The sequence below is a fragment of the Hoplias malabaricus genome, chromosome X2 (assembly GCF_029633855.1).
Source record: "Hoplias malabaricus isolate fHopMal1 chromosome X2, fHopMal1.hap1, whole genome shotgun sequence".
Classification (NCBI taxonomy): Eukaryota; Metazoa; Chordata; class Actinopteri; order Characiformes; family Erythrinidae; genus Hoplias; species Hoplias malabaricus.
In genome coordinates this window covers 41,792,901-41,817,704 of record NC_089819.1, presented here as the reverse complement: position 1 = coordinate 41,817,704, position 24,804 = coordinate 41,792,901, and the positions used below count along the sequence as shown (strand labels likewise).

The window sequence follows — 24,804 nt, the reverse complement described above, 5'->3', positions numbered from 1 at the left end:
CCTGCAATTTGTGTTTCTCCATCAGTCAGAAAATCATGCCACTTCCATGAAACATCTTCATTAAGAGAGCTGAGTAGATGATTTTGTGGAAAGAAGCAAGTTTAAGCTGCCTTTATTAAAAAAAAAAAAAAGGCCCCACCCCCTATCTTTAGCACTCTTTCCAATGTCAAAAAAACACTTGAACAGGCACTGCCTAACAGGTAGAGAGCTTTAGAGAAGTCGAGCACAACATATTGTTTTCTTTCTTAGTTTAGCAGTGTTAGCTATTATAGATAATGGTGTTACTCTTTCTATGTGATCCAAATGAAGTGAATGAACATTTTTTTTACATTTCCACAGCTGCCAAAAGTAATGTTTATTTTAATTATTCATTTATTCACTGTCTGTAATCATTTTTCCAGTTCAGAGTGGTGGTGGGTCCATATGTTAATTTATGCCACAATTCTGTGCACATGTGGATATGTTTTCAGCAAGCAAGATTTTTTGAATGCACGTGAACTTAACATAGCATACTGTATTAACACTCATGGGTTTCCTAACTTTGCTAAAAGAAAAATGAATGTTGTACTCTAATGAAGAAGTATAGGCATATGTGCTACGACCTACCAATACTCAGAAATATACCTTCTTTTGCTCCACACCTACAGCCATTATAAAATGCCTCCATTTGAGCCAATCCAAAACAATACATGACAAGAGATTTTTGACCTGTACAAATCTGTACATTTGTACAGATATGATTTTATATCTAAATTCTACAGCTCTGAACTTTATTGTGTCTGTTATCAAGACAAAAGGCAGCTGTAGAGTTCAATTCATTTATCATTGCCTGGTTGTCAGTTCTAAAGGATGCAGCGAATTTTTTTCTGGTTTGTGTTTGTTCTATTTCTGGAGTAAAAGTAAAAAATATTGATTACAACATATTACAGTAAAATAAAACTAAACTAACTAAAACACACTAAATTTGGACAAAATAAAATTAACTTTCAAACCTTCCAATGTACAAATCAACAAAACCCCCAAAACAAACATAAAACTGGTGAAAGATTTTGTATAAGAAGAAGTTGTGCGTTTGTACAAATTGGTGTTTGCAGTTAATTTTATAGAAAATGTGAAGCAAAATATGTGTACGTGTTTGTATGAGTGGCTTTAGAAAGGGCACTGCAGAAAAAGTCTGGGAAACACTCTGATCTACTGAATGAGTTTAGAATCATTATGGAATGTATTGAATCGTATTATTATCTGCTCAGGAGTCCATACAATGACAGCTCTGAAACCCACTCAGTCCTAACATGAATATAACAAGACTCAAAAAAGTTTAAAAAATCATAACCAAATCGACTTATTTGTTCAAACAGTTTAAAATGTAAATCTGGAGCATCACTAAGGGACATTAGAGCATCAACTCTGTAATATACAACACTGAATGCATCCCTCACAGTCAACAAACTTTATTACAGTGAGAATTCCAAACAAAGATAAAACATCCCCCACACACACACACAAACACCCCCCCAACACCCAAAACAAGCAAAAATACACACTGCAAAGGACTAAATAATACAGAAAAAATTATAACCAAAAACAGTTCAATCTCCCAATGTCAGCGCTAAACAATTCCCTACTGAAAAAAAAAATATATATATATATTATATATCTAGTGTTTACAAAGTGACCAGTCTATATTTAAACTAAATTAACCCGTTTATAAACTTGTTGTGTGCTGGAGTCTTTTAGACTCACAGGAATTAATGTTAATACCTAAATTTATGTTTATTGGTTTCATAAATGACTGGGCTTTGAGTCAAATATCACTGTGCTACTTTGAAATTTATGTTGGTTTGTTTTTTTCCAAATTCTTGAAACTACTAAACTGCAGGGGGCAGTAGTTCTCCTTCACTCAGACACTAATAAATATTCTGTATTTATAATTTTGAGAGGACTGTACACTATTTACAGCATAAACACTTCAGCATGTGTAACAGTGTGCCCCTCAAGCATCCTGAGCATGGCCTTTAAACATGTTTTGTTAATAAGGCTGAGGCTTTTGGTGGTGGACATGTGAGTGTACAATCCAGACACACTGAACATTCTAAAGTTGGCAATTTTACTCTAACATAATCCTGATAACATATTATTTGAAGCTTTGATTTTTTTAGTTCAGAGATTATGAATATTAGATTGATTTTAACCCTGAAGATAAATTAAATTAAATCAGGTAAATTCTCAGTTAGAAGGAATTTTAAAGATTTAATATAATGTCCAAACACGTGCTTTGAAAAAGAAAAATAGCCCCTCTCTCTCCCTGTCTTTCCCTCTCTCACACACACACACAGACAAACACACACACACATACAAAGGGTCAGTAATGTTTTTGGTCTCTGCACACATATTTCTGGCTCAGGCCCAAAACAGTTTTTTTTTTCATATGTTGGCATATTTTTGGTGTTCAGCAGTACCAGGAGGAGGAGACAGTCACTGTTTATAAATGATTACTGAAAACACTAAACCTTTTGAGGTTTTAGTCAGAAATTTCCAATAAATTCAACTCTGAACATGTAACTTGATCATCAAGTAATAATGCCTGATCAGCAAAATGATCTGAGAGTGAAACAACAATTTCTCTGGATAGTATAATTTAAACACACTACAACTAAGTACAATTGTCTAGCAATGCGTTGAATAATTATAATATTAAATCAATCTCATAATGAGAAATGTAAGGTTGACTCAATTTAGAATGATTTTACTTATGAGCATTTGTTTGTGACATGCATCACTGATACATGAATTTATGGAGTAGTTTTGAAGACGTTTCTGTTTATTTCAGGAGTTTCCTGAAGGGTATTCATGATTAAAACATGAACCTAGATGCCAGAATTACTCTTCAGTCACTCTTCAGAACACTGACAAATGGCAAAATGTGGCATGTCTTACCATTTGAACCCAGCTTGAGAATGAGTTAATATAACTGTGTGGCATTTATTCATATTAATGTTTTTTTTTTTAAATTTAGAACATTTTTTTTTCTTTCAAAGAATACTTTCAGAATTATTTGTTAGAATTCTAGAGTGTAGTTAAAATGGTTTTACTTCAGAAATCAACTAATTCCTTAATTCCTTAAAATGCAGTTCAATCTTTAGAAAAGCAGGTGAAGAAAATTACTCAACAGCAACAACTACAACAAACAGAAACAACAGAGATGCAACAGAGAAGAGGTAACAGTCTGGTCAGTATTTACATTTACATGCAGACAGTAGCCTGATTTCTCAGGTTTACATTATCGGTGTAAAATCCAGTCTCTTCACTGTCCTGTTCATATATGCAGCCCATTTCAGGACACCTAATGATTGTTTGTAAATGATTAATTAAAAGTTTTGGCATTTGGTTATTATCGGGGGAAAAACTGCTCTATCTTTTTTGAATTGTACACATATTATTGGCCTAAGACTATGACTAGAGCAAGTTATTTTAATGAAACTTTGCTGTTTACATAATCAAAGCTTAGGGAGTCTTTAGGCACTCTTACAACACAATGACACATATAGGCTGTTCAGTTTAACACGGCTGCTGTTCAGAGCACCCCAGAGTGGTATGGGTTCAAACTTTTAACAGCTGAAGGTAGTGGGCTTTTTTGAAATACTGATGCTGTAGAAGATTAACATGTGTACTGATTATTTCAGGATTTCTTGGGTTATACACATATTAATTTTGAGTTTTGTTTGAAGTCATTGTTGGCGTGTTGTAGTCTTGAAAACTGGAGTAGCTTACTCACTTTGTATTTCCAGTGATAATCAAACTAAAATCACATGTAAATGTAGTTATTGTCCACTCCAGACAACTCCCTCTTTCTCTGCTTTTAAAAGGTTCTGGCATGGCTTTAAAAGGTTTGCTGTTGGCTCCTCAGGGTTTCCCAGGGTTTTTAGAAGCCTTTGATGATGCAGTATGCCTCCATGGAGGAGAGGGAGATGTAGAGTAGCCACAGGCTGAAGAACAGGCCAGTGGTCAGCCTTTTGGGTGTCCGTGGCCCCCCCAACTCACCACCAATCTCGGGTCTGCGGCGGTACATCAGCACCGCAATGCACACAAAGGCGAAAATTGTGAAGAGTGTTACAGAGAATGCTAGCGTTCCAGGCTGCACTCTGAAATATTCACCATTCCACTGGTGGACCACTGCTGCAATGGACCATGCAACTCCAATCCCCAGGAACACATTCACTGCATTACTGCCAGTCACATTTCCTATAGAGGCATCAGCATACATGTCCTGAACTGCTGCCACTTTACTAGCAAATGTATCTGAGAAAGAGACAGAGTGTACAGAGAGAAAACGAGAAGAGAGTTCTACTTTAACATGAAGCTAAAACATTAACAGCATTCAGATGACTACATTTTCTTTGTCTACATGTATTACTGTTAGAGATTTATAGTGATTTAGTCAAGTTTACTGGATAAACTGTTTTTGATTTACAGAGTTTTCAGTGAACTGCTTATCTAAATGGAGGCATGCCTCAAGGTTCACTTCCTGGGCCTTTTGAATTTGTTGAAACATAGTTTCAACATTTATAAAAAACAATTATGATTATAACAATTATGATTACCTGGGACTGATGTTCCAAGGGCAACAAACACTACAGCGGTGACAGAGTCCTTGAGGCCAATGGTACAGCCAAAATGCGAGGCCAAGTCTCCAATCACTGCAGTGAGCAGTCCGATCATAGAAATAGACACAATAAAGCATGCCCAGCCATTCCAGTAATCAGTCGGCGGAACAAAAGCAAAAAGAATTTTCCAGAACACTGTCAGGAAGTGCATCACATAGTCAAAACAGGACGGGAGCTTCTCTTCACCAGAGTTTTCATCATCATCCTCTCCTGAACAACAAAAAGAACAACACAGTGAAACGACCTAAGTCTGCTGTGTTAAAATACAGCAGTCCTGATAAAAATTTGTTATAAATATGTTATAAATGGCAGACTATTATTACTGAGAGTGATTCTGACTGTTTTTCTTATTCCAACAAACTGAAAACACATCCTTATAGGGCATGCCCCCAAAAATGCCTTAAATCCAAAAAAAACAATCAAATCCTCAACTGAAATAAAATGAACAGTGTGGAAATGCACTACACCCTTAGCTGAAATATATATATATAAATATATATATTTTTATGGTTCTGTTTCTGGTTATGTATATATTAACCCATATCATGTTCAGTGTTGAGCTGTACAGTGGTTAAATCATCCTAGTGTCCAGCTGATTGTGGATTGTTGATATTTGCCTGAGCTAACTGTGATGGCCTCCACAAACTGCTCTCTCCAGCTGTTAGTTCCCACCAGAAGAGCTAGGTTTGTTTTCTTTATCAGTTTATCAACTGTACTCTGGAAAAAAAATAATAAAAGAATTATATTAATGCATTGAAATACTGTGTAAACATATAAGCACTACTCAGTATCATAACTGTAGTTCTAAGTGGGAACTGAATTTTACAGCATGTTAAAGTGTTGTATAAGCCTCCCTTATTTCTTTCCAAAATTTGTCAGATTTTTTTCAAACTCAAACATGTCCCGGCAGATCAAATTAAAGTTGCTGTAAAGTGGGTGGAAAGACTATAAATGAGATTTCTGGCCCAAGAATTACTTCAATTTGTGTATTCTCTGTTGAAATTACAATTACATAAATGTGAGAGAGGTTTCTATTTTTAGAAGTAAATGAGAAGCTCTGTAAATGAGAACTTTGATTCCTCATTATTTTTGTTATCATAATCATCTCTCTCTCCTTCTCTCTCTCTCACTCCCACTCTCTCTCCTCTTTGTCCATCACAGATCATCTGCCTCAAACAGAACTACAGATATGTCCCTCAGTTAATAATATTGCTATCACAAAACCTATCAAAATCCGAAAAAACTAATTTAAATCAGAAATGTGATATAAGCCAAGCTGCTCTGGGTCAGTTACATAATATTTCAGCAAACATTCCTCAGAATATTATACAAACACGTTTTGTATGACATATAAATTAGACACTATAATTAGTTAAAAAAATATCCTGTAGGGAGTTCTATTTTAAAAAACCATTGAATCTTAAATTGAAAGTGATGTCAGAACTGAGGGGGTATGTCTGCAGGCTGTATGCCTGTGGGAGGTACAACTCCAAGTGTGAAGGACAACCTAACCCTAAACCTATCTCTAACCATAACCTCTCACTTGCCAATATCCGCCTACTTCCTTTGTATGTCCCTTCCACATGCTTCCACAGGTCCAGCCCACTTTCTGGTCTCTGGCCTGTAGAGATATGAAGTTGTCCAAACCTGATTGACTTAACAGTGAGTGGCACTTGGAAGAAAGGTTGATTAAGACAACTACGAGGAGAGATTCAAAGAATCCTACATACTTTTATAGGTTCTGTGTTGGATTCTCGTCCATTAGTGTTTACATAGTTTCCAGCTGAATTTCTAGCCAATGAGGAGTAACCTCTTTGATCATCAGTTCATTTCTCATCTCACGAGCAGAAAAGTAGCTGTAATGCCTGGGTCTGAAAACTGCAGTATCTCCCGTGTCTCTGATATTTCTTTAGATGGACCACAGTGATGAAAACAAGGAAAAAGGGAACTAAGCAAGCCTAGTGTCACAGAGGTGTTTCTGGCATTTCAAAACAGGAAAGCCCAAATTACATACCCTTGTCATTAAAAGGTCTAGAGAAGCTTTGGTACGTCATAGCAATGTCTTTGTTTACATGTGGTTTTTATTATGGGATTGTGTTGTACAGAAAAGATGGAGGGCAGGACTAATTAATGCAGAAATGAAAAAAGGAGCAAAAAAAAGTTTTTTTTTGTTCAATTTATTTAAAAATAAATACTATATGATCTACCACCAAGGACAAAGATAAGGAATATTTTGTTGAAATTAAGAAATACAATTACTTATTTATTCAATGTTACAGGTTACAGTAAATCATGTGAGGTTGTGCACAGCTATATGGAGTTTTATAAACACACTAACGACACAAAATATCTCCCCACCTCTTCCCTTTACAATGTTTCAGGCAAAGACACACACTCACATGAAATAAGACAATCTCCAGGGTCCTCCTCACTCTGTGAGATATATGTGTGTAAATGTTGCAGAGTTCTGAGCCGAACAGTGGAAAAATGTAACTAACGCAAAGCCAAACACAGCCCCAGAATACATACGGAGCATGTTTCTGTTTAATTTTCTATTATTTATTTACATGAAACTTTATATGAAAATGACCCTGTTCTGCTCCACTGGGCGATAATGCTGTATGTGAGGCTCTGAGCTCTTTCTTGAGTTACTGAACCTTGACTAAGCCATGGTTTGTGCTGAAAAACTTACTCTTTTTCTGGTTCAAAATTTAGTTCAAAAACTGGAACCATTCCAGTTCCTTGTTGATGGAAAAGCACTATGTTTCAACATTAGGAGTCAGTCAGTCAGTAAGAGAAAATGTCTCTTCTAGGCCAACATGGTAGGCAGTCCGGCAAAAAAAAAATTACCTTAAACTCATAGGACTCCTCTATGACCACCTCCAGCCGAGAGATCTCCCCAAGAGTCGGACGCCCCATCTCTGCTATCCTCCTCTCATCCTTCTCTTTCTCAGATAAAATATTCTCATCTACAGAGAGAGAGAGAGAGAGAGAGAGAGAAAACAATTAATGAGGGTAGCCAGTAGTGTATGGAAGCATATCAGTACAAAAAAATATGTAAATTTAATATGATAAAATATGGTGTATGAAATCAACACAATTTTAAAATCTACAATTATAATTAAATGAGATAGTTATTTTCCCTAACTACATGTACAAATATGTATCATTGAGGGTACCACCACAGAAGCAGCAAAAGGTACCACCACATTGACACATTTTATGACCGTGTAAGTTTGAACTTGATTTCCCACTCATACATGCAAATATGGTCTCAAAATAAAAATTCTTATTCAGTCATTCCATTTACATTTGCAGTTTCATAGACTGTTACATTTAATTTACACACAGAATTAAAAGTTTTAAGAGTATTTTTATTTAAATGAAAATGTATTACACAATTTAAATTAACGTTTCATTTGATCATGCAACAAATGTGTCAAACTGATAATTAACCTGATATGCCATTACCCTCAATTACAATGTAACTGTACAATTGTAATTTTTGTACTCACCGGCATGCTAGAAAGATGGCTAAATTGTCATTTTAAACAGGAAACAACGTCAGCAAACAATACTTTAAACTACATTCTGGCGCCTCAAAACACCCACAACAAAAATGTACAGCTGCGCCTTTCAAGGTGGAACTGCCTTTTATTATTTCTCCATTCCACCTTAAATGGTGTGGCTGTAGAACGGAACTATTGCAATGTTTAAAGTGGAATGGAAAATTGGAGACAAATTCTAGGCTTTGTTTTCATAAAGCAGAAACTGGTTACGGTTTCGATTAAACATTTTCCCACGGAGTCACGTATAAACATTAAGCATCACAAGTGGCTCTATTTCTCTTCATCTCCCCTGCTAAGGTAAGCATAACAGAACTTATTGAAACCTATTGGCTTATGGACAATAAACTAAAGCTGTCAAGTTGTTATGTCATTTGAATTGAAGCATTTAATAAATATTCATTCATTATCTGTAACCGCTTATCCAGATTCACTGGGCACAAGGCGGGAACACACCTTGGAGGGGGCGCCAGTCATTCACAGGGCAACACACACTCACACCTATGGACACTTTTTTGAGTCGCTAATCCACCTACCACGTGTGTTTTTGGACTGTGGGAGGAAACCCATGCAGACACAGGGAGAACACACCTGCTCCTCACAGACAGTCACCCGGAGTGGGACTTGAACCCACAACCTCCAGGTCTCGGTGTGACTGCGACACTACCAGCTGTGCCACTGTGTTGCCCCATTTAATAATTCTGTTCAATTCATTGACTGATTCTTTCACAACTCACTCTATGGGAGTCTGTCTATATAAATATTATGATAAATAATAATCCAAACAGCGTTTCACTAAATATTCAGATTTTATTCTCTGAATTTTTCCGACTTTATTCTTGGAATGATTCTGAATTTATTCTAAGAATTTTGACTTTATTCTCAGAATCTTATTGACTATTATTTTTTTTTTCAATGCTGTGGCTCTAAAATCCCATATGAAAGGTGGTGGTCACTGCTGATTGTGGAGAGGAAATAAAAAGCTGTTTTTGTGTTGTAGATGTAGAGACAGATGCCAAAATATTTTCCATCACTTTGTTTATACTTCATATACTTTAGGAAGCATTTTGAAATATAACTGGAATGTCAGTAATGATCAATATTCTGGATATCAAAAATACCAAGAGAGCTGATGATAATCCAAAAACTGTTTATATAATATCAACAGACATCTAAATATGAGAACATACATGAAAACAGTAAATGAAAATGTAAATGAATGGATGTATGAATGAATGAACGAATGAATGAATGAATGAATGAATGAATGAATGAATGAATGAATGAATGAAAGTAAAATGGAGTGATACCTGTGATGCTGATGATGGAGGAGGGGAGGGGGTTATCTCTGCCCTGAACTTTTCGATACACATCTCTCCCTGGACAGACACACAAAAAACACACACGTCTTCGAAAATGTCTTCAACAAAAAAGCTAGAATTTTACAGTTTTTTAAAAAACCCACTACAAGTGCACACAAACACATACACACACACACACACACAGAGAGAGAGAGAGAGAGAGAGAGAGAGAGAGAGAGAGAGAGAGAGAGAGAGAGAGAGAGAGAGAGAGAGAGAGAGAGTCACAGTGGTTCACAGAGTTCACTCAGACAGGTTAAGTCATTGGAGTTATATTGTCTTGCAGGGTGTGTGTGTGTGTGTATGTACCAGTATTATGCAACAGTGTTTGGATCCAAACAATGTTTACATATTCCCTTTGAGGACATCTTTTAGGTTTAGTGTCAGTGTATGGGTTAGGGTTAGGCTATTGTGTTTGTATGTGGTTTGGGACATATGACATTATTGGAAGACTATATAATGTCCCTGTTTGTGTGTGTGTGTGTGTGTGTGTGTGTGTGTGTGTGGGTGTGTGTGTGTGTGTATCTGTGTGGTGGGGGAGAGTTGAAGGTATGTCATCGGATTCAAAAAGTCAGCAAGAAGGAAAACCACTTTGCAGCAGGAAAAAAACACCTTGTGCGCAAAAAAGAGAACTGCTCGTTCAAAGAAAACATTTGCATAGAACTGCTTGTGTGTGAGGTAAATTAGACCTGCGTTTAAGCCAGCTGTCTGCCTTTCACCAAAACATGATTAAAATACCCGCTATTTCTTTAAGTAAGATTGACTGCTTTATAAAATACTTCTGTCCATTTTCATGTACAAGTGGAAGTTATCCTTTAACCAAGTCTATTTTCCTTGTGCAAAGTGATTTTCCTCATTTGCGAGTTGTGAATTTGATTTGATGTCATTTGAGGACAGCAGAATCAAGCTGAGTTCACAAAAGCCCACACAACATGCACAAACAACAAACGTGTGCTCCACACACACATACACACACAGATTCACACACACACACACACACACACACACACACACACACACACACACACACACACACACAAACAAACACACAAACTCTCTCATGCCATTAGCTCACTTTCTACACTGACTACTTGACTCTGTTACATAATTTAGCCATGCAGTTAGCACCATGTTAAGTGGTGAGATGTGAGCTGGTATATGTGAGCTACAATAGCTATATCTCTTGTGTAAAATTTGAAGGCCTGGAAAGTAGGCAGAAATGCCACATTTTTACCCTAAAATCAGTGTAATTGTTTTCATGCGTAAAGAGTTGCATTGTTTCCCCAAAAGCTTTATTTTAGCCTGTTCAAAGTTACTGTAAAAGCATTCAGGGACATTATCTTACAGTCTGCATGAGCAGAGAGGTCTGTAGCACACAGTATACTGTAAAGATTTCAGTGATCATATATTGTATATAGTATTAAATATTTAAGTAGACAGCAGTGAAGCAGTGTATGTGGTCAGTTACTCCTGAGTCACTCACAGGATTAAATTCACTTTCAGCCAAAACCCAAATTTAATTGCTTACCAAAGAGCTGCTTATCTATTAAACATCAACACAAAAAATGCCACAACGTCAGCCAGGCCAGTTAGCATCAGCGCTAATCAGCTATTTTAGCTTAAAACTAATCATACCTGTTTTCACGAAGCCCCCTACAATCACAAAACAACACACATTAGAACCACATACACTTACTTTATTTACTAATTTAATTTAATCTTTTTAATAGAAAGGGGAGGGTGTTCTAATAAAATGGCTAATGTGGGGAAATAGAAGAGGAGAATTAATGTGGCCAGTGAGTGGGTGAAAGGGACGTATCTGATAAAGTGGCCTGTGTAGGAAGGGGTTTCTAGTGAGTGGTAGTGGAGGGGAGATATTTTGTAATAAACTGAATGTTAATAGGGGTTGTGGGGGTTTTATTAAAGATGTTAAAGGGATTTTTCTTACAAAGTGGCCAGACTGGTGAGGTAGAAAGATGGAAGTAGAAGGGAGGATATTTCCAGTGGTCTGTGTGTGAAAGTTGAGTGGAGGATGTTTCTAGCCAGTGTGTGAATGCAGAGATGAAGGGATGAACGGGTGAATGCAGTAAAAGAGAAGATCTTACCACACTCATGAAGCAACACAGCTGAACCAGAAAAAATGGAAAGATGAAAAAAAGAAAACAGAAGAAGGGAAATGAGAATGAATACGAAAAATAGGCTGACAGACAGCTGGTGTGTGTGTGTGTGTGTTTATGTGTGTTTATTATAAAGCTGCTGGTGATTCAATGTGGCCTTCAGCTTCAGGTGAAAGTAATAAAGAGGAAGTTAATAAATCTCTGCCTTTATCTTTAATCCACTCGTGAAGTTGTTGGCGTCATTGGAGGTCCTGAATGGAACCGTGTGTGTGTGTGTGTTAGTGTGTGTATGACATCAGAACCACAGCTGTGTTTGTGTGATGATCCGAGTCCTGATTACTGTTACTGCACATTACAGGATTATTCATCATTCTCGTGACAGTGTGTTATGTGTAACACTTATCTGAACCATTTTACATCCATTCACTGTGTCTGATTTTAACAAAAATGCATGTCAGCACCATTTTACTTTAACTGGCACTGAAATCTACGAATGTGTTTTCCTTCTCCTGTACAGTTTCTATTTTGTAGACAAGATGTTTTGGTCTGACATTGATTGCAAACATATATACACTAAATTGCAACCAAATAAAAAAACTGTTAAACATGAAGTGAATAACACTGATGATCTCATTATGTTAGCACTATGTCGGTGGGATATTTTAAGCAGCATTGCAGGAATCTGTTCCTGATAGGTGCCATTTTAATGAGACAATTAATGTTATGCACTTCACCTGTCTGTGGATTAATCTTGTAGCTCATGAATGTAAAGTGTATGGTTGTGTTGTCATTGCTGTAGAATGGTTTGGACAGTGGACAGAGATCAAGTAACAACAAACATAATTTATATTATTTTAGTCATTAACCGTTCACATATGTCCTTGAATTTTCCTCCATATATGTATCTGTGGTGTAAGAATTAAAGAGCCAGTAGAGGCTGATTCTGAGTGAAGAAGAGTAGGAAGAGCACAGGAGGAAGAGAACACAATTAAGCAGAAGGAAGCTGCAGAAGAAAAAGGAAGCATTTTTCTTTTTGTTTAAAGACGTTTCTGCTCTCTTTCACCTGTCCATCCTCTCCTCTTCCACTCGGGATCCTGCAGCTGCAGGTAGAACCTGGAATTCCTGACGTACTCGTCATGGTCAACTATTCTAATCTTAATGGACTTCCTGCGAGTGGGAGACACAGAGGAACAACTGAGAACACCAGAGAATACTGTTCTCATTAGTGTCTGCTCTGAGGAAAAAATATTGTTTGGCAAAAATGGTTTCTCAATTCGGCTCAAACTGTTTTTGCCCAGGTTGTGCTGTTTTTTTCAAATCTGAATTTACCCAATTCTGAATTTCCTCAAAATATATTCAACCATCCAAGACGTGTTCAGTGTCTGAAGTTTGCTACTGTAAATATAGGTAAATGTAACTAACACCTAATAGAGGCTATTCACAACAATTAAAGAAGAGTTTATTAGATATTATTATTAAACTTCAATTACCTGTTATTTACATTATCCTGAAATCTCCAGTGTAAAACTGCACAAAATCTTACTTCAGTCATTAAACGTGTCTTTGATCAAATGTATTTGGGAAGAAAAGGGAAAAGTTAAATAAATAAATAAATAAATAAATAAATAAATAAATAAATAAAAAAGGCTTTATGTAAAATGTTAGGAGGTAAAGGCTGTGCCATATCAGCTGTGTCCATTTTTAGAGCAGCACACCTTTCCTTTCACTCATCTCCAGCATTCGCGGCTCTCCAATCTCCAGGAAGAAGTCCTTGTTCTTTTCATATTCCTCATCGTCGATAATATTGATCTGAATAGATTTGCTGAAAGAGACCGAAACAGAAACAAAGAGCGAGACAAAGACAGACAGAGAGAGAGAGAGAGAGAGAGAGAGAGAGAGAGAGAGGGAGAGAGAGGGAGAGAGAGAGAGAGAGAGACAGTTGCAGAAGTGAGACTGGTGTGAGGAAATAACAGCTATAAAGGTGTGAAAGACAAGTGTGATCATTAAGGCATGCAGCTAGCACCGTGTTTTTGTGTCAGAATTACTACGTCAGACTACAAAATTGTTGATGTGCATTTCAGTTCAATTTTATAATCAGTTCCTTTTCATGTCATTTATTGATTCATACTGATTGGTGAATTCCCTCCCCCAAACTCCTGAGCCTATCCATTTATTTCTGTAAGAGATGCACACATTGGCTAGCATTGTGCTGAGTCATGGTCTAAAGAGATGACCACCAAAGAGAGAGAGATGAATTTTGTATTGTGTGTTATATAACTGCAGACAGAAGATGTGATTGAAGTTGGTTAAAAATGTAACAGTTTTAGTACTGATAATCTGAGGAATGGTAATCAGAGTGCTTTTCATTACGGCAGTGAAAAGCCTGAGAGCTGGGAATTTAAGTGTTGGTAATCAGACTATTGATAATCAGAGTAAATAACCAGATTACTGATAAGCTTGTTAATGGAATTCTGAGAAGTCTAAATACACTGAAATAAATACTGAAATGTAGTAGACTAATTGATGTTTAGGAAGAGATTCCTTTGAGACTGAAGCCATGGAAAGTATGAGTTCATATTAGCTTTCAAAACAAACAGGAGCAAGAGAGCAAGAGTAAGATGTGAAAGAGAGACATACTTACAACTCTGAAGTAAGAAAATATTTTAAAAGAAAAAGTCAACACATAATTAATGAACTATGTAACATTGCTGTTTTCAGTCTCTGAGAGTTTACATTTTAAAGTAAATTAAAGAAATAATTCTAGAGTTTTCTGCACCTCACTGATGCAGGAGTAAATGTTTATTTCTCAAGATATTATAGAAAGTTGGAGAGGAACTGTGGGAAAAAGTTTTATCTTTAAAAGCACAATAGTACACAGCAATACACCCAAATATGGGTCTATGAGACTCCCATGTTACTGGGCTGTCCACATTTATCCAATACAGAGAGTTCACCTTGGCACCCAACCTACACAGAGCTCATGATTTTCTTGAACCCACCTTGCCCATGTTCAACCCATGTGGACCACACTAAGGAGTGATGTTTGGGGCAAGGAAAATCCTCCAGAATAAACATCATCCTGCATTACATAACTGTTCTGTTTTTAAAAAATTCACATTTGAACACATTAAGCAAATCTGACCTACAACTGTCAAGTGTCTGAGAAATTCAGGATATTATTTATATTGTTTCATAAATCAAAATTATTGTCCTACTCCTTTGTGATGGTCTCTTCCTGCAGTATCCTCCCTGCGCACTAATCATGTGGACTATTAAAAATAGTTTCAGCGTAAAGAATGTAGTCAGTGTGTGATTTATATTATTCTGAGCTCCACTTAGTCTTTATATGGAGCTCCAACTTTAAACAGAGCCCTGACTTGACTCACTTCAAAGCTTTTTGTCTTTTAGTCTATCTGTGAATGTCCCACCATTAATCAGCTGGACAAACCGGGCCCTTTTCCATTTGGCGCTGTTTGATTCTGGGCCTCGTTCCTCTGTGTTTATGTTTGGAGACTGTATCTGCTGTTGTTATAACCTCTTTATAACCTCACTTTGTTGCATGGAAAATGTCTCAGAGTCATGTGACCCGGCAGTAAACGATGCGACGGCGTGTTCCTTAAGAGGAGACGAACCTCAGTGACTGTTCACCATCAAACCCACCGTTCACTGAGAAAAGGGACAACCAACATCCAAAGCTCACTGGACGACAGACAACTCCCAGCTGTGGAAACATACCATTGTAGACTAGACTTCAGCCTTAAAACAGCAGTCAGCCATTTTTTCCACCAAAGGATTATGAAAGTGATTATCTATTTTTTTCAGTGCAATTTATGACATGAAGAATAAGCTTGTTGTAGTCTATAGGTTATACGGTTTATCCTTTATAGAAGAGGTCCCCTGCATGTGGGTGGCCTTTTTTAAAATCTATGATTTCATCTGGCCTCTAGGTGTTTGAATATAATATTTGTTTGAAAGATATTTTAAAATTATGTGGTTCTGTTCCTTGACCCAGTATTAGCAACAATGACTTAGACCATGTGCTGTATATGAATATATAACTATATTATTCTAGCTGACTAAAAATGGTTTCATAGACCAATGTACAATACATTTCGTGAGCGCAGAAACCATTTTTTATGACCTACACTGTGCCTTACAAGGAGATATTTTATAAAATTCAGCATTGGTTTTGCTGCAGTGTGTAAGCATCACCAGTCCTCTTTAGACAAGAGTCATTTTATTCAAATTTAAGACAAAACAGAATTCAGACACAGTTGTGATGAAATATTATCCTCCATGAATCTGTCACACTCTAATAGCACAGTATGGTCAGATTATTTACTCTGTTAATAGGTTGAAAAAAAATCAGACAAAATGTGTTTGGCTTGTGCTTGAACAAAGCCGCAGAATAAAATATGTATATGAAGCTTGTATATGGTCTGGCATGAACACCTCACATATTCAGTAACAATAGCAGAGTTTGAATTGGAGGCTAATGTGCTTATAGTTTTCTAATAGATCCTTTGACAAAAATGTTAATATGGCTAACAGATGATAATAGCTTTTTCCTCCTCACTATGAAAAACAGTGGGATGTGCATGTACCAAGGATTATGGAACTGGAAATATGTAAAGAGGGACAGTCTAGCCATTCACTCACAATAGAATATTTAAACATTTTTAATTCATGTACTAATTAGTGATAATGGTTTTTATTATATAATGGCAAGATTAAATTTTTAACATGAATAATATCTACATATTTAGTGTTGATCTCCAAGTGGAATTATGCTGCAGTTGTGTTTTGTTTGCTTTACTTTGAAAAGATGTAATTAAATGACATGACCAAACCTGGAAAAACGAGTTTGGTAAAATACACTTCCACCCAAATCTGGAGCTGGAGTCACTTGTTTTGCAGTTGGTTAGTCTGGTATTTTTGATCTTGAGTCATGAGTCATGTTCCATGGGTCAGACGAGGTTATGTCTTAACGTTGTCAGAATCTAGTTCCAAAAATTAATTGACTCACAGCTCAAATTTCTTTTACCTCATTCCTGTATTTATTTTTTTTTCTTGTGAGGCTTTGAGTCAGACCATCATCCTGAATGTGACATTTAGTTGATGCCTTGCTCCTCTGGCACTTCAGTGGATGATATAAGACTGAGTCACATCATCCCTCCAGTCTGGGGGGTTGGGGTTGGGGATGGAGTGGGGTTGTGTGTGTGTGGGGGGGGGGGAGGACATTCTGTGTTTTGTAAGATTGTTGGTAAAATTTCCTTCTGTGCTAGGGTTCTCCATATATGCACTTTTCTGTTAACATCCAAAAACACTTTCTTCTGTGGAAGTATACCAGTTAACTCCTTTTCCTCAATTCATACTTAGTTCCTAATTTCTTTAGAAGTGTGTTGTTAAGCTGCTTTGTGATTGGGTCTCACCACTGTGTTCAGACCATTAGATTTTTCATTTTAGACCACAGTGATCCAAAATTAGAATAGGATGGTACACACTTCAGTGCCTCTGCTGATTGATGTTGAATGTAATATGTTCCATTGACCAAAGTACAACTTACTCTGGACTTAAGGACTCTAAAGAGCTCATACTTTTGTGCTTAAAATCAAGTTGTTTGGTGGAAAGTACTTTTACTATTACTACAATCATTATTTTAACTGTACTGCTATTGAAGGGTGGGTTTAGGACACTCTACACATCTCTGGCTATAGTGTGGATCAGGTCTTTATCAACAGCAAGAAGAATCATTATCTACAACAAGTCTCTGTTGTTGTTGTGTGTGTGTTTTTGTGTCATTTTCCTCTCCACCAATCTCCCTCCATTTTTCAGGAGTGGAATATTTCCTTGCCTGCAGGATGTAGCATCTGCTAAAGGTCACGCTAACCTACACATACACTCAATATCTACACAAACACCACTCAGGAATGTCTGGGACACGGTAACGCAAACCACAGGAGTGAAAGCAGAGGAAGGGAGAACGAGATGAAGTGCAGTGAGAGTTTATGACGAAAACAAGCAAGAGCAGCAATATAGCACACAAGATTTAGGAACACTGAGGGGAAATAGGTTAAGGTTATGACAGCTGAGAGATAAAAAAAAAATCTGCTTCACAATCAGTAAATAATGCTGATCTCACTAATATGGTTTATTGTTTAATATGGTGTGTGTAGTATATGGGTTTGAATTTTGACTTTATTTTTTGTTGCGTTAAGAACCTTTTACTTATATGATTTGGGATAAAACCTGAAGGACAGCATTTATTAGACTGCACATCAACCTGTATGTGACTTTCATGACAAGTATTATATTTTCTGGAATGTGTTATCATCTAGAATCAACATAATTTTATGACAGTTAAGCTGTTGGAAGACTTACGAAATCTCATCGTTTTGAAACTCCAGGGCTCCATGAGTATCCTCGAAGTCCTCTCCTCCTCCTTTAGCTGTCCCCTCAGTGGTTTTGTAGGGCACTACCACGACCCCCCTGGCTCCAGACGTCCGGACCACTTTCACCTCCATCACTCCAACACTTTCACTGACATGGACCACTGGCTCCTCGAAGGCAAAGATCCCCGCATGATCATCATCAAAGATGGTGACTGTGGCAGTAGAGGGAAGGCCAAGACCTGCCGGTATGTCCACTCGGTTTGAGAGCAGCTTCCCATCATCATTGCCCTCACAGAGGACCTTCACGTTACTGAGATGAACAAGGAAATGCTCATCTTCCTCAAAGATGTCATCATCGATGATGTCCACTCGAATCTCCTTCTCAGTCTCACCTGGTTTGAAGATGATGATTCCCTCAGTGAACTTGTAATCCGATCCTGCGTTTGCGGTGCCATCTTCGGTGTGAAAGTTTACAGACACAGTGCTGGTCAGGTCTCCTCCACGTCGCACTACATTCAGAGCAACTGAGCCACAGTTTTCCAGACATTGATAGTTTCCTGGGTCAAAGAAGATCTTCGAGGTGAAGTCATTTTCTGAAACCTCTGAGCGGAGTTCATGTGTACAGATTGCTTTCCTTGCCTGATCTGCTGCATGTTTCTTCAGGATGTTTCCAGCACCTGTCATTAGCCTGGTGGCCTGGCAGCGGTAGAAAGCACGACTCTTCTGTTGCTGACTTAGAAACTGGTAGTTTGCAAGCTCAATGAGTTGCTCCATCTCTTTTTCTGGATGCTTCTGTTTCAGTTCTTTTAAAATCCTGGCCACCTCCCTTCTGGTCTCTTCCTCGTCCATGTCTCTGTTGTCTGAATTCAATGCACCATCCAGGAATTCCTCTCCATGTGAGTTAAGCATTGCTCCAACCATTTCAAGGTCTGCTTTGGACTGGAGTTCTGGCTCTCCCTCAGTTTCAATGATCATTCCCCTCTGCTTTCCGACTCTGTAGCGTTTATAAACATATTTATAGAACAGAAGCCTGCGGTCAGCAACCCATGCAAAAATCACACAGATGGGGAAAAAGAAAAGAGTGAGGAGCCCTTCCCACACCTCCACTACACCTGGTGATATCACAGCCAGAATCATGTAGAGCCAAGTGTAGGCGAAGATGCTCCATGCCGCCGTTACGAAGAACACTCGGAGATGCTTGACCTTGCGATGGTCTCCGTCAGGAATCACAGACACACACAAACCGATGATGACGAACATGTTAAAAGCTGCACTGCCCACGATGGTGTTCGGCCCCAGTTCACCTGCATCAAAGTTGTGTCCACAGACTTCCACCACAGAGAGGAGGATCTCCGGAGCTGAGGACCCCAGTGCCATCAGGGTAAGGTTGGACACAGTCTCATTCCAGATGCGGACTGTCGTGGTTGTGGTTTCTCCGTTGGGCTTCTTTATGGTGATTTCTTTCTCCTGAGATGTGATAACCTCAATGGATGCCATAAAACGGTCCGCAATGATGGATACACCCAGGAACATGTAGGCCAGCCCCACAAAGTACACAGTAGCTCTCGCTAGCTTGTCTGCAAATGATGGGTTTTCTGGAGTCCACACCGGCAGGATCACACCCTCCTTACACTCATAACTTCCAGAGCATGTTCCAGAGTTGTTTGCTGAAGATGAACCTTCATCCAGTTTAGAGCCTCCAGCAGAAACATGGTGAATATGTGACAGAAGAAAGAAGAAGATGAGCAAGAAAGCCTGGGAGATGGAAATATGTGACTGGCCCATTGTCCTGAAAGTATTCTGTCCCTTTACTTTTCCCTGTGTAGAAGGAATAGAAAAGACACTGATTACAAAATGCAAATATATAATGATTTTCTTTAACACTGTGCTTGTTATAATGATATTCAAAAAACAACAATCCTATTAATTCACTTTCTCTGTATAATAAAAAACATATAGTGAATGCAGAGTGCATTACTGAATGGTGATACAGTCAGACCAGTTAAGGTTATGGTAAGCGTCCATGAAATGATTGGAACCATGGTAACAAAGTCTCTCTCTCTCTCTCTCTCTCTCTCTCTCTCTCACACACTATTTATGTGTGTGTGTGTGTGTGTGTTAGAAACGCTACAGTCAGCTTTCTCCTCGAATATCTTCAGCTCCTGGCTCAGGGACAAAGGAGAGGTGCTGGGACATGATGACATCACCGATGAGGCACACCCCTGCCCTACCATTCTCTCAACATGTCTGGATCTGACCTCTGAACTCCCTGTCCTCAAATCAGTCCAGCGCCACACAACAGAAACTCTCAAAACACGTGGGTTGTAACTTTATGTTAACCTTTTCAAATTTATTTAATCACCTAACTAAGCAACTATCACATTAGACTCTGTAAATTCTGAAAACTTATAGTAGACTCTCTAGCACTGTCACAGTATATTTAGATGAATGGGTGAACAAATACATGAGTAATTAGGCTGTGTAAATGTTTTTTGACATTTAGTGATTTTCCTCCTGTCCTAGAGGAGGTGCTGTTGAATATAGTTTTGTTTAAGTTCAGCCGCTGTGATTTACCTGCTGTGTTTATATATTTCAGATTTTTTTTTCTCTTTAAAAGAACATTTCTCTCCACAACTTCTCACAGCCTCTCCACAACCAGCAGTGAATTACACCAATCTGATCTTTAATATTAAATGATGATGAAATCTCAACCAAATATATGTAATTTCTTCCCCAAATCCTCCACAACTCTCTCCACTAGGGATGGATTTAAACTATAATATTCTCAAAACTATGGTCAGATGTATGTCTGGTTCCATTCACAACAGTGGCGGATACTGGTCTTTCAAGGAGGGGAAGGTCAATTTCGGCCTACATCATAAAATGTGTCGGTTTATTTATACGTAAATTCTACACTCCGTTCCTTTTCAAGAAAATGATCTGTGACCCTGTCGTACCAACAAGGCGTCTTTTCCAGGGACTTGACTAGTGTCCTCTTGGCCCATGTGAAGTGTGTCCGCCTGTGCTCCCACGGATCGTTACATCAAAGGATCGCTGATTCGCTCATTTCGCTGTCAATCATAAAGGGTTTCAACCTCAGACAGATCATCCAATCATCATGCAGAAGCTGAGTGTCCGGGCCAGCCGAGGCCAGCCCACTGCCCCATAGACCCCCAGAGACGCTGAGCGTCCGATGGGCGGGACAAAGCCCAGCATTTATCCAATCACTCGTCTCGTTTCGCTGCTTCGCTATTGAACTCTGTGGACGTCCTCACTGTTTAAAGCAGTGTGAAGCTGCGGGAAAGCCGCCTCTTTACAAGCGATAAGAAGCTGATTCTAAACAAAAGTTGAGCACGTTGTAGTGCATATTTATTCAATGACATGTACACACAACAGAATATATTTGATCACTTATTTTTTTACATTTTAGAGGAAGCTGAGCTTGCTTTGTAGTCTTAGAGCAATCACCACTGATTCACAATCACTGTCACCATCCTGATATTTTAAGTTCCTCTAGAATTTAGCATCACTTTTAAAGTGGTAGTGTTACAGTCAAGGTCTTCCTCTTGTGAACTGAACTGTGAACTGAATCTCTAAACACCTTTCACAGACTCTGACTTTGATTATATAGACTCTGAACTATCTCTCCCAACTCTCAGAGAGCACACACTCAAATGAAACATGTTAAACTTAACACAAAGAACAGTGGCAGCAGGTCTTGATTTTTTATTGCTCCTAGACTAAGAAGTAATTCTAAAAAACAACAAAAAATCTTTGACTAATGTCTCAGTGTAAATTAGCATCTCAGAGATAAAAAAAAGATTGATTTCTAAATTCTGGTTATATTAGTGTAAATTAATATACTATACCTTTACTTTAGGCTATTTTACACTATATATTGGAAAATTCCTATGACAAATGATTGATATTCTGCCACAAATTAGTGAGGTCAGGTACTGATGTAGGATGATTCCAACTGATCCCCAAAGTCATTCCAGTTTCAGTGCTCCACTGATGGGTGATTTATGTCCCTGCAGACCACACTTGCTATTCATCTTGGTAACATTGGACCTTGGCCTTTTTATTTTTTTTTTCTATAGAGATGGTTCACGCTGTGTCCACAAATGGTGCAGCATAAAGTACATTCTTTTATTAAGGTCACCATGCCCAATGCCAAAGTGTAGACTAGAATGTTGGAAGAGCAGGTGTCCACAAATATATTTTTACATAAAATATTAGGAGAATTATAACAATAAGCAAATAACAATAATATAGCATTATAGCTATATATAGCATTATTATAGCAAGTTAGCAGTATTAGAAATTAAACACAAACCAGCCATATGTACCTCTGTATCCATTTTTGAATCATCAGAAAAATACCTTCAATCATCCTCTACAGAGATTTAATATATGATTTCAGCCCAAACAATAAACATGCATCCCAACTGTTGGATGATTTCAACTCATCAGCTGTTCTTTGCTCTCTGATATGAAATTTATAAAGAATGGACAATTAAAAATGCATCAAAAATAACTTGGAATAAACCCTTTTTAGATGTAACTTATATTAATTTAATATTAATGCCTTCTCCTTTAAATTATTGTTTTGAAATTACAAGGGATTTTTGGATGGGGATATTGAATAAAATGTGCCATATCTTACGTTATTCTTTGTGCCAAATGCATTGGTCAGTAATTTCTTTCTGTTTACAAAACCAATTTGTTAGTGCACTGCCATTGTGAAGAATAAATGAATATATGAGTAAAAGCAGGATAAATGAGAGTTAAGAGTAGGGTAAATGCTGAGAGACTCACCTGCAGTGTGTGTGGACAGTGCTCCTGGAGGGAAATGGTGTAATTTTAAATTTCCCAGCAGCCCCAGTGGCGGGGCATTGTTTGTGGCAGCGGCTCTAAACATGGACAGCGTCCGAGCGAGAGTATGTTATCATCCACTTCTTCACACACTGCCTTACAAGGCTTCAATCCCCCAGCACACACACACACACACACTCACTCACTCAGATAAACCTCTGCCTCGCTTGCCCTGTGCTCACACACAGAGAAAGAGACAGACAGACAGAGAGAGAGAGAGCGAGAGAGAGAGAGAGAGAGAGAGAGAGAGAGAGAGAGGTTTAAGAATGTGATGAGGACAGTGTATGTGATGCCTGTGTGTGGTTCCCAGTATCCCCTAATGCCTTAAAAGTGGCTTAGACACCTTTGCCTTCATTTAGGGTGCATTGCTCAGTGAATACACAACCACTCCCCACCTCTTTCTTCACCCATCGCTCCACCACTCGCTTGCAGCTTGAAATCCCTGCCCTGCAATGAATGGGATTGGTTCCTTAGGTTTATAATGTAAGAAACCCTGTCTCTCGAAATTTTCCCATTTGAGAGTGTCTTTCGGAGGTGGCACGGTGGCGCAGCAGGTAGTGTTGCAGTCACACAGCTTCAGAGACCTGGAGGTTGTGGGTTCAAGTCTTGCTTTGTGTGACTGTGTGTGAGTTTGGTGTGTTTTTCCTGTGTCTGCATGGGTTTCCTCTGGGTGCTCCGGTTTCCTCCCATGGTCCAAAAACTGTGGATTGGTAGGTGGATTGGTGACTCAAAAGTGTGTGTGTGTCGCCCAGTGAAAAACTGGTGTCCCCTCCAGGATGTGTTACTGCCATGTGCTCAATGTTTCCTGGTAGGCTCTAGACCCACCGTAACCCTGAACTGGATAAACGGTAACAGATAATGAATGAATTGATGAGAGTGTCTTTGGAAAACTGCCATTTTAAAGCAAAAATGCTCTGCCATTTTGTTCACCTTTAATTTGCTCAACGTAGCATCACAGTCTTTTAGCATTTTTTTAAAAGTGTGGATCATCGACCTGTCCTTAATTAAAAAGGAATAGATTTTATCTGAAATTTGCTCAAACATCATCTGATTAAAAGGGATTTGAAGAATTTCCTGATGTTTCTACACAAAAATTAATTGCCCTATGTAAGGCAATTAATTATAAGGTTTTGGGTATCAGGTAGTGTACATTTACAAATTGCTCTTGTTTTAATGTAGGTCAAATCATTGCTTTCTTTTATTTTTATTTGGAATAGTGAATATGGTATCTCCAGCACTGTGTGTGTGTGTGTGTCTGAAAGTTCTCACAAACACATCTTCAATCTTATCCTTTACATTCCAGCAGATTGGCTATATATAACAACAAGGTCAAAAAAATGTCAAGAGCAGGACATCACACACACACACACACACACACACACACACACACACACACACACACACACACACACACACACACACAGGTACAGATACACGCACACATTATACTATACTTTCTTGCCTGTGTGTGTTTAAAAAGAGTGTGGGTGTGTATATTGTGTGTAGGTGTGTGAATGCAGAGTGTGTGTTTAAAAGCAGTGTTTTAACTACTGCCAACTACTGCATAAAACGGTTTCTGATTTTATTTAAATACATCAGTCTGTGTACTGTTTACTTTTACAAAGTGCATGATTTGTGTACTTTGTCCACCACTCCTAAACAGCCATGTTCAGAACAACTGGTTTCATAATGTCTACAATAGTGGGGAAACACAGCTCTAAGCTCCATGTCAAGATAAAACGGCATGTTTGATGGAGAATAACTACTGTTTGTACATGTCTGAAGTTTAAATTGCCTGGAAGTTTTTATTCACTGTTTGAATTACCATAGAA

The 24,804-nt window shown here is 38.1% G+C and overlaps 1 protein-coding gene across 4 annotated transcripts; it reads right to left on the bottom strand.

Moving 5' to 3' along the window:
* Positions 1 to 1,593: 1,593 nt before the first annotated feature.
* LOC136676649 (sodium/calcium exchanger 1-like) lies at positions 1,594 to 21,102 on the bottom strand. Of its 4 annotated transcripts, XM_066653790.1 has the most exons (11): positions 21,055 to 21,102; positions 18,087 to 19,915; positions 13,421 to 13,527; positions 11,694 to 11,714; positions 11,224 to 11,241; positions 11,117 to 11,131; positions 9,541 to 9,609; positions 7,515 to 7,633; positions 5,282 to 5,381; positions 4,602 to 4,874; positions 1,594 to 4,299 (listed from the first exon to the last, which is right to left on the bottom strand). In XM_066653790.1, exons 1-11 carry the CDS (start codon positions 21,100 to 21,102, stop codon positions 3,923 to 3,925), a joined length of 2,976 nt encoding a protein of 991 aa, XP_066509887.1. In that variant the 3' UTR covers positions 1,594 to 3,922. The 4 variants fall into 4 exon arrangements, with proteins under 4 accessions (XP_066509887.1, XP_066509883.1, XP_066509884.1 ...); XM_066653786.1 differs by lacking the exons at positions 11,694 to 11,714; positions 13,421 to 13,527; positions 18,087 to 19,915; positions 21,055 to 21,102 and adding exons at positions 12,769 to 12,872; positions 13,196 to 13,264; XM_066653787.1 differs by lacking the exons at positions 11,117 to 11,131; positions 11,694 to 11,714; positions 13,421 to 13,527; positions 18,087 to 19,915; positions 21,055 to 21,102 and adding exons at positions 12,769 to 12,872; positions 13,196 to 13,264.
* Positions 21,103 to 24,804: the final 3,702 nt, after the last annotated feature.